We start from the raw sequence: 10,231 nt of genomic DNA, 5'->3' as shown, positions 1-10,231 counted from the left end.
AACAACATCACTGGGGACTTGGAGAGAAGCTAATTTAATTTTCATGCAACTGGAAAAGTAAATGAAAAGAAAAAAAAACCTAAAAAACCCCTATACATGATTGTATTTCATATGACAAACATGGAACTTCATGTGCCACTACTTTTCAGTGTTACTTTTTCAATTCAGTAAGAAATTAAAAATATGGGTAAAGCAAAAAATAGACAAAAGGAACCCTTCTTTCACTTTCTGTCATTTTTCCTAATCCTTTATCTTCTCCTTTCCATCATTTCATTTTAACATGTGAATGTCTACTACCAGAATATCAGGATTTTAAAGTTGATAAAACTTCATTGTAAACAACTTTTACTTCAGTCTTTTACATAGACATTGGGAAAACACTATTCCTCAGCCTTCTGTAAGAGCTTCTCTGGAGTTTCATCTTTTACTACAGCTGATACTAGGTCTTTCATTTATCCAAAAGATTATCCACTGTCGATATAACTTGTAAACTCGAAGGTGAAAAATAGATTTTCTTGACGATTTGCACTTCTAAAGGTTCTTGTGACTCCCTCAATATGAAGACTGGGGTAAATACAGCACATTATAATTCAAAATATTTTGAATTAAAGTATCTCAGACTATTTATGCTGCTAAAAGCTAAAAGAGTAGGGGAAAGATTTTTATTATGAGACTGAATATCTTCCTTCCCTGAGTTTAAAGTCCTGCTTCTTCATTGACATAAAGAGAAAAGAAAGCTTTCCTTTTTTTTCCTGCCTTGATATTAAAGAATGAGATAAAATTCTTCCTCCATTTATTTTGGGGAAAATAAAACATCACTTTGACTTCTGTATCGGAAGTTCAACAAAGTGGCTTTCTAGATAAATTATTTTGCCTCAGTGCAAAAGTCGTAACTTCTTTAGTCATATGCTGAGGCAACTTCCTATTTCCACCGAACTGAGAGTTTCTGACTATGAACAATCTGAAATAGTTTTAACAAAAAAAACCACTTAGTAGCCTTTTACTGCCATATGGCACCCACTTCTGAAGGTGTTTCTGTTAATGACCAAGAGGAGGTAGAATACTCCCTGTTTAGATTATAGGCTGTCTGAAAGACAAGCCCTACTATTTCCATAATACAGATATCTTAAAGGGCCTAACCTTTGCAGGGAAAAAACCCTGTGTTTCAGGAGGAGGTCTGACTTGGTAAGAATTACAAATAGTTTCTCACTCCCTTCCTCCCCTGTAAAGCAGAAAAGATGACAAACAGTCCTATCCACACCCCAATTAATAGCCAAAAGCAGCAGAATGGGCAGTATTGAGAAGTATATCCTATTTCACTCTTAGTCAGAAGAATGGTTATGTTGACATTTAGCCTCAGTATAAAAGCTACACTAGAGAGATTAATGAGGATGCAAGAATCCTGTTACCTCCTCCAAAAATGTAGCACCTATGAGAACAAACAAAACCAAATTCCTGAGAATGTTGCTATGCCTCAGCATCAGAAGGAAGTGTAATGAACTGAAGCCTGAAGGTAATTCTAGTCAACATCAGACTTCTGATGTGACACTGACCACGACTTCAGACTGAGATAGACTTTTGGAGATATTAGACATACTGTTTTTTAGAACAGGAGCAGCATTCTACCAGCTCCTCTGAATTCATGCACTATGCCATTAAAAATATTTACTTAAATATGTGCATTTCCAAGAAAGAAACAGTGCTCCTCCTATAGCACAGGCCCTCTGAAGTCTTATATTTAAAGGAAAGACAATTTAAAAAATTTATTGGAAACTTCTAAATAAAACAAACCAAAAATACAAAAATCAAATCTGGAAGAAACAGATGAAATGAGCTGCTCATATTAATAAGGCCCAAGGCAGATTCATATTGAAATGTTTTCTTTGAACATAAGTATATGTTTCTGGCATTTAAAGCAGTGTTGGCACACATCACTGACACAACCATTCTGAATCTTTATTGTTGTAAAATGAAGTCACCATATCGAGAAGGAGGGGGAAAAAAAAAAGGAGAGGAATAGCTCTACTAATTGTGCAGTCACCTTTAAATTCTTGCTCAATGAGAATATTAAATGTCAGAAAGAAAGATAAAAGGAAGGGTAGAAACCAAGATTATTCTTTCATGTCATCTAATTTTTCTAACAATTCTAGAAAATACATGCTCAAAGTTCATTTTTAGAAAAGACAAACATTTAAGTCTTGAAAAATTATTGTACTTGTGATTAAATCTAGATTATAAATCAACATATTTACCTCATTATATCAGAAAGATTGCCTCAGTATCAAGAATTTCTGGTTCTTGACTGATGCAGTATTTCATTATTGTATGGAAACAACTCATCAAAAATAGATTTGGGGACCGGGTTGGAGTTCAATTGCAAACAGTAGATCACCTTAATGATGGGTTTCCAGTTCAAGAATTGTCCATTCCCCTTGAGGGGATGAACAGTCTTCAGATGAAAAGCTTGCCACTGTAATGCTTGCTGAAGAGTCATCGAGTGGAGACATTAGTTCAGTCCATCTACTGAATGTGTCAACTTGTGATGTACCCTGAGGATTCGAACCATCTCGTGCCAGAAACAGTGTCTGATTGATAAGACATTGTGCTAAGTTAAGGTCTTCAGGAACAGAGTTTTTGAAACCTATATTTGAGTCCTGCTCAGATAACAATTGCCTGAGAAGAGTCCAGTCCTGTTCTGCAAACTGCTGATCTTCAAAATCCACATCTAGAACTGCTGTTTCTGAATCCATCCTCTGCTCAATTGCTTCTCCAACATCCATCTCATATATTGGAGAAAGGGTTTTTGAAGGCCGATGCTCATACATGCAGGTTTGTGCCATTGTGTCATAATCATCTATGTCTCCTGAAATAATTCACAATACTGTACAATGTAAAAATTGCAGATGATCCTCCCCTCAGGGCTGTGTAGAGCAAAATTTAACTCATTCAGGAAGGACAATCCAACCAGGTTAAAAAAGGGGGGGTGGAGGGTTATACAAAATTGACAAAATTTGAGGCATTTATTTCCTATATAAAAAACAAAGTATGATTTATAAATAATTAAGTTAAAGCAGCAATCACCACTGGTAGTTAACAATAACCTCCATAATTAAGTTTCTGATACAGAAAATGACAATGTAAATATACACTTAATGCACATGAAATTTCTCATTTACTACATAAATTAAATTTAGACCAGGAGGTGCATGGAGGGAATTAATAGAGAATGATTACTGAATGGTGACTTAAGCTATGTCAGCTTAGAAGATAATTAAAAACAAAATCGTTTATCCACAGACTTATTTCTACACTGCACATGCAAGGGCAGCTGCAGGCAAGGGCAAGCAAACTGAAAAAAAAAATAGTACAACTTTTAATGTCTTCTTGTTTTGTGGTCTGGATGAACATAGATCATCATCAGCATTTCATTACTCTTGAATACACAATAGTTGTAATCAACACTATTGTATATTTTTGGTGGGATAAACAGACTGAATTATTGGTATAAAGAAGACAAAACACAAAACTAGACAAGTATTCATCTAGCTACGTGAAACAAGTTAGAACTTTTCTGTATATAAGCATTAGTTCTAAGTATAATCTTTCTTTTAGGAAATAAGCTTTTACTGGTAAAATTTAGAATTTTAGACATCTCATAATCTCTAAATCAGAGTTCAAACCTGCTCCCACTGATGTATATGGCAAATATTCAGTTATATTCAGTGGGAGAAAGATCCAAATTTGTGTATAATATATAAATAAATAAATTACAACAATAATGCATATAGCTGTTCAGGTAAACAGTTCAGTGCGCTTTAGTTAAGGTTATTACTGTAGTTATTGCACATCCCATTCAGACATACTATATGTTGTCAAGCAGACAAAACAAATACTAAGATTCCATCAAAAGCTGATGCTGTCAATGTTAGATTGGATCAAAAATAACTGAAGTACAGACAACTGCATCCAATCTTTCTTTTAGCATTACATAAAAATCTTTTTTTCTTGTAGTCGTTTCTCATTGAACAGCAGGGTATTGACGGATATTTCAAACAGACAAGCATTCTCTACCCAAGTGAAATACTTAAAAATACTTAAATTTAATATAATTTCAGCCAAAATTACTTCAGTTCAGGATTCAATCCCAGACATTGCCAAAGATTTCCCTATTAATTTGTTTTTGAATGACTGAATGTTTCTATTTCTGTACATTACCTGGAAGTAAATCAGTATTAGCGCATTCAGTAGTTTCTGGTTGACTGTCTGTCACTTGACCTTCCTGAGTCAGTATCTGATTCTTACTGGCTTCTACAGGTTTCGCAGAGCTGCTCTTTTGGACATCAGAATTAGTTTCTCTCTGATGAAGATCCAAATGACATGGTCTTTCTTGAGATTTTGCATCGTTGTCTAAGTATTTATTGCACTGGTGAAATTCACTAGGCACCTCATTCTTCATATTTACTTTTTCTTTTGGACACAGACTAGCTGCTGAATATACTTTTTCTGGGCAATTTTGTTCAGTCATTGAAGCACCCTGATTCTCCTTCCCTGGGATTTCAGTGCCATGAAGATGTAGGAGAGAACTTTCACTTTTATCTGATCTATTGTCTCTATCCTTATGCTGTTTGCAATCCAGGAATCTATCTTCAATTTCTAGTGAGTATCTTGAATAAAAAGTCTTTCCATGATGCTCTTGAGAAACACTCTCAAATACTTCTGAAGGAGTAAGAGAATCTGTTGAATGCTGACATGAAGTATGAGTTTCCACTCTATCGTCAGATCCTAATTCTTCGCATTCATCTACTGAAAGTAAAACAGATCGTTTGAAATTTTTAGTTTTAGAAAATTCTTGACTTGCAGTATCATTTTCTGTTGCATCTTCAAAAGCTAAATTATCAATTCCTTGGAACTGTTGAGTAGGAACATTTGCTGGAGGAAAGTTTTTTGCAACATTCTCTGCTTCAGATCTGTCATCTTCTGTTTCATCAGCAGAAGAAGAAACTTGGTCTGCTTCCTGAGTAAACTGTGCATTACCAAAAGTGGAACTTTTGCTTTCTCTGGTATTGGTCCTTGCAGTTTCTTGATGGGACCAAATTTCAGGTCTTTTTCTTGGTATTTCATCGTCACTTGTTGAGTTAACACGGAAGAGATCAGAACCCTCTTTTTTCATCTTCACTTCTATTCTTAGGCTGCTGTCATAAATTTTTAACTCCTCAGGTGTACTTGTGTCACTGCTGCTTCTTCCAAGAAAATCGTGGCATAACATAGTGCTGCATTTAGAAATCCCTCTTTCATTGGATCCTTCATCATCCTGAGAGCCTCCAGCATCATAATCTTCTGATCTTGGTTTTATATCATCGGAGGACGTGGTTGCACTGCCAGTATCTGATTCAGGACTCTCTTTTGGATCTAGTGCACCAGTATTCCAGTGGTCCACGAAGGGAATTTCTGCATTTTCGTGGTTTTCTGGCATTTCTGTAGGATCTATAGGCTCTGTGTAACTAGGTGAACATTTTTCTGTTATTTGTTCTGTGGAACATTCTGAAACATCATCTAAATCTGCTGTAACTGATTTGTATTCAGTCAAGGCTGATGTATCACACAGCTCATCAGCTGTAAGAAATCCCTCCATAGGAATCTGAGGAGATGATGTCTCATCCTCTTTATTGGTTATCGTCCTGGAAAAGCTTGGTAAAGCACTTTGACCATAGTTAAGACCTGTTTCGGAGTTTAATTTATGACTTTGCTCAGTACAGACTTTTGTTGGTTTTGAATGTTTCACCAGTTCTCCTGAAGCAGGAGCCTTTTGATTTGTTTCCTTGGAAAAGTCTGAGTAACCATCACTGGAAGACACTGCATGACTGTGAAATTCACTTGTATTACTGTCTTTCTCTATATCTTTAATCTGTTTAATTTCAGTCTGATCTCCAGAGATTTGTCTTGCTTCCATTTCATTTTGCAGTGAAATGTGCAGCTTAGAAACAGTTTCTTCTGTAATTACAGAAGAAGATTCAGCTTGTATTTTGTATTCCACATTTTCAGAAGGATCTGACAATTTTTGTTTATTGGGTTGACAGGATGCCAGCAGTTTATCTTTGCTGGTACTTTCCATCACAGATTTTAAAGATTCACTTTGCTTTGCAGAATAGCATTCATTACTGTCATGAAGCTGACCTGCCACTGCATCAGCCATGTTTTTTTCCAGTTTCTGTCCTGAACTTCTGTGCTCAGAAGTGTGCACATTCTTCTGGACCACAGGAGATTCACTCCTTGAATGTTTTTGGGCAGAAGACTGAGATTTTAATACAGATTGCCCAACCGTTTTTGGTTTTGGGTCTTTGTTATTCATAATCTCTGCATGCTTTGATTGAGCCAGGGTTTTAGGTGTTATTTTTGCAGTGGCTTTCGCTACAGGTGTTTGCAACTGCTTAACACTCCTCTTCTTGGCTGAAGGTTGTTTTTCTGGGAGTGTTGTCTGAACCAGATGTTGTAACACATTTTTTTCTTCGTTATGTTTTGGAGACATTCCTGATTTCAGTGAATTTGGCGATTCCCCCATAGGTCCTAACGAACAGTAAAAAAAAAGACTATAAGATTGTATATGCCAGTCAAAGTATATTCACCAAACTTCCATTAATGTTTGTTTATGTTGAGAAGTTACTCAACTTTTTATGTAACTAAGGGATTTAAGGCTTGTTAAAAAATTAAGAATGGATAACTTAAACAAATAGTAGACAAAAATAGCATCTTGCATTTACATGCCATCTTTAAAACTAAAGCACTTCATAGACTATATGTAAAGGAATTACTTCAACCTGTAACTGAAGCAGTCATCACTGGAATAGAAAGCAGCAGTTATCTAACAGGGCATAGAAACACTGCAGAGCATCTCAGCACAGGAAGTGATGAGTACTGCGTTCAATTTATATTGTAGAGGAAATGAGTGTAGGCAGAAAATAATTACATTAGTTACAATGTGATTAGAATACCAGAATTGATGTCCCTCCCTGCTCAGTCAGGAAATACTGCAAGATTTTTAAAGACCACAAATTGACAGGACCTGTGTTTTCTGTATCGTATTGCATTTAAGATAATATAACTTGAATATTCTTTCCCCCCCAGTAAGCACAAAGTCCAAAGGGGATTAAAAAGAGCTCCATCCTTAACTCTTTGTATCTTTATAAAGGAGGGTTTCCTCTGTGTGGTCTACAACGTCATTTCGCACACTTGATATAAATAGCTGTTGAAATCAAGTATTTGTGGGGTAGGTAGTATCAGTGGTGCTACCGCTATGGGGGATCACCAAAAAAGGGAGGCACAAACTAACAGTTCATGAAGGAGTCTGCAGTCCAGATCTTTGATGCATATTGTAAATGCTTGACCTACAGAATTTTTGTTGAACTCAGTCATGGTTCCAAGTGCAGAAGTGCAGGAGATCAGCAAATAAAAGACTCCACAAAGCAGATTAAACAAGCAGAAGAAAACACCAACTGGCAGCGAAGACCATCTTTTAAATTAATATTGTGAAGTTAACACACATTCATTTACATTTTACAGTTTAGGATTGTCACCAAAGGTGAAATATGGAAAATAAACAGAATTATTCAGAAGATTTTGCCAAATGCTTGTGCTAAAAAAACCCAAAACCAAACCACAACCAAAAACAAACAACAAAACAAACAAAAACAAGTCCCAACACAAAACTCCAAAGCTTTGCATAATAACGGGAGACCATTTCATTGCTGTATGAAAGTTTACCTTGGTTCTTGGGAGAACTGGTAGGTGTGTTTTGAGCCTTTTGCTGTGCTGCAGAATTGCTACTCACATTCCCTTTTTTCTTTAGAACAGCTTGTCCATTTTGTTCATTACACCCTTTTCCAGTTGATTTTTTTGTCAGACTGCAAAGAAATTATTATATCCATTATTTCCAAGCTTAGGATCTAGCAATGTTTAATTGTATTTAAACAAGCAATATATGTGTTTTAATACGCACACATAAAGACTGAAAATGCAACCTAAAAGGTATACTTTTTGAAAATAAAACCTATATGTGTGTATATATATATTTTTATATGTACACACACATTTATAAATGACCCATTTCACAGTTTCATAGTGCTTCAGCTGTGTTCCTGTCCAGTCCAATCTAAGCTATCCTGGAAATGGTAAGTTTACAACACCTTGTGTAGTCATTAACTGTTCCAGTATGCAGAATTCTCAATGAACTGTAACAATTTTAAAAATTATTAGCATGAAACAATCCAACACAAAAGCCAAACCAATTTTATCTTTACATCAGTGTTTCCAAAAGCAAACTGTTATGCTAATAACATGCAATAGACCACCATCCTCAGATTAAAAAGAACTTGTTGACTTAACAGTAAGTTTAACAGTTCAGGTGAAACTTTTTTCACAAATACACATACACACACACATATATATACATAAAGCAGCATATTGACTTGTAACATACCTGCTTGTTGTGACATTAGCCTCAAGCTCAGTCTTTTTTTTTTTGTTGGTGACTCCATTTGATGTCTTCACAGATGACTTTGTTTTTACTATTGTAAAGTAAATTCAAAGTTAATTATAGGGGGAAATGCATTGCATATAAGTACTGAAAAAATTCTAATATATGAAGATCAGCTATTGAAAACAGCATAGATGCTAAACTTGTAAAACTTTTGTCATTTTATATGGCTATCAGTTGATCACAAAATCAGTTAATAGAGGAGAAATTTAATATTCTAATCTCAAGCTAATATTCATTTACAGGGGAAGAAGGGGACTCTTACCAATCTATAGTGGATTTTTTTTAAAGCTTCCCAAGCCTATTTTCAGTTTATGATCAGCCTGGGACAAATCAGAAGAGGACTTTAAAAAAAAAAAATTACCAGTCTGTTTTTTCCCTTCCTCTACCAATTTATCCTCTTTGGGTTCCTCTGTCTGTTCACTGGCAGTCTGGATATCTATGTTTGAGTTTGCTGACTTGCTGGAAGTTCCTGCCACAGTCACTAAGGAGGGAGATTCCTTCCCTGTGGTTTTTTTCAATGGTTTTGTTTTGATCTGCACGCTTGAGGTTACTGTCAGCACTTTAGGTCTGGCACCTGCAATTTTTCCGTCATGGTTCTTTAGTCCTTTGCCACTTGCTGAATTTTTTTGTCCACTTGCAGATGATGTCTTTTCTATATCTTGCTTGGTAAGCATGCTTTCAGCCTTCGCATTTCCGTTATTTTCTATTTTTGTCTTTATAACAGCTCTAGCCTTTGGTGAAGCAGCTTTTTCCCCAGGTTTTGAATCCTTAGTAATCTTGGAAGCTAGCTTTTTGCCATCTTTCCCCTTTACATCCTCATGCTTTGAAGCCTTATTAACAGTGTTTCTATTGGTGCTGGATGTATGTCCAGATGCTCCTAATCCATCAGATTTCATTTTATCCCGATTAGTGGAAGAATCTCCCCAGCAATCTTTCTTGCCGTGTTCTGTCCAGGAAGTATTCTTTATACCAACAGATTCAGTAATAGATTTGTTTAGCTATAAAAAAAGCATCAGGAAAAAAAAACAAAACAAAACAGAAGACATTTATAACACCAAACTATCCACAATCTTTCATTTCTGAAACAGCTACTTTTTAAGTAGTACATTCAGCACAGAAATAATTTTAAAAAATTATATTTTAGCTCAGATTGCTGGCTTTTGAAAATATAAAAGTACCAGACATAACTAGAGTGCCTAGTAAATCTCATGTGAAATACTGGTCTCTATATAGAATATAGAAATACCTAAGTAGAGTTTCACTTTTACTTTGGACAAATTACTGTGTAATGTTTATTTATATTATTAGTGTCTGCTGAAGTAAGAAAACTGAGTTATATGTGCGTATTTTCCAAAGAGGAATAAAGACTATAAATTACTACAAACATAAAAACAAAAATTAATTTATAATACATGTGATGTTTTTAACCATTATCGACAGTGTATCCACCAGATAAGTGACAATATTCATTCTCTCTCTCAGGTAAAGATATATACTGAAACAGGGAGAATTAAGTGCATGAAATGGAATCTTTGTGATACCAGTGTCACCGCAGTGTATCCAAGACCATCAAATTATGTGAAACCCATAGTGTTTTTCTACCAAATAGTAATGTAGTTTTGAGTGTGAGTCTCAATAGAAGAGTTGCTGAGGGCACTAAAAAGTATTTTTTCAGGGCAGAGAGTCTAACAGGCTCAG

General features: G+C 35.4%; 1 protein-coding gene across 1 annotated transcript in view; it reads right to left on the bottom strand.

Annotated features, from left to right (window-relative positions):
- Nucleotides 1-2,393: 2,393 nt before the first annotated feature.
- Nucleotides 2,394-10,231, bottom strand: part of KIAA1107 (KIAA1107 ortholog) — a 33,575-nt gene continuing 25,737 nt past the window's right edge. The window contains exons 13-17 of the mRNA XM_009705047.1: nt 8,895-9,531; nt 8,474-8,561; nt 7,759-7,898; nt 4,216-6,564; nt 2,394-2,863 (exon numbers count right to left, since the gene is read on the bottom strand). Of these exons, the coding sequence (XP_009703349.1) occupies nt 2,394-2,863; nt 4,216-6,564; nt 7,759-7,898; nt 8,474-8,561; nt 8,895-9,531 (3,684 nt within the window). The remainder of the gene's footprint in view (nt 2,864-4,215; nt 6,565-7,758; nt 7,899-8,473; nt 8,562-8,894; nt 9,532-10,231) is intronic.

This window comes from Cariama cristata, unplaced genomic scaffold (genome assembly GCF_000690535.1).
Source record: "Cariama cristata isolate BGI_N322 unplaced genomic scaffold, ASM69053v1 scaffold41167, whole genome shotgun sequence".
Taxonomy (NCBI): domain Eukaryota; kingdom Metazoa; phylum Chordata; class Aves; order Cariamiformes; family Cariamidae; genus Cariama; species Cariama cristata.
The sequence above is the reverse complement of the archived record's forward strand: the minus strand, read 5'-3'. Positions and strand labels throughout refer to the sequence as shown.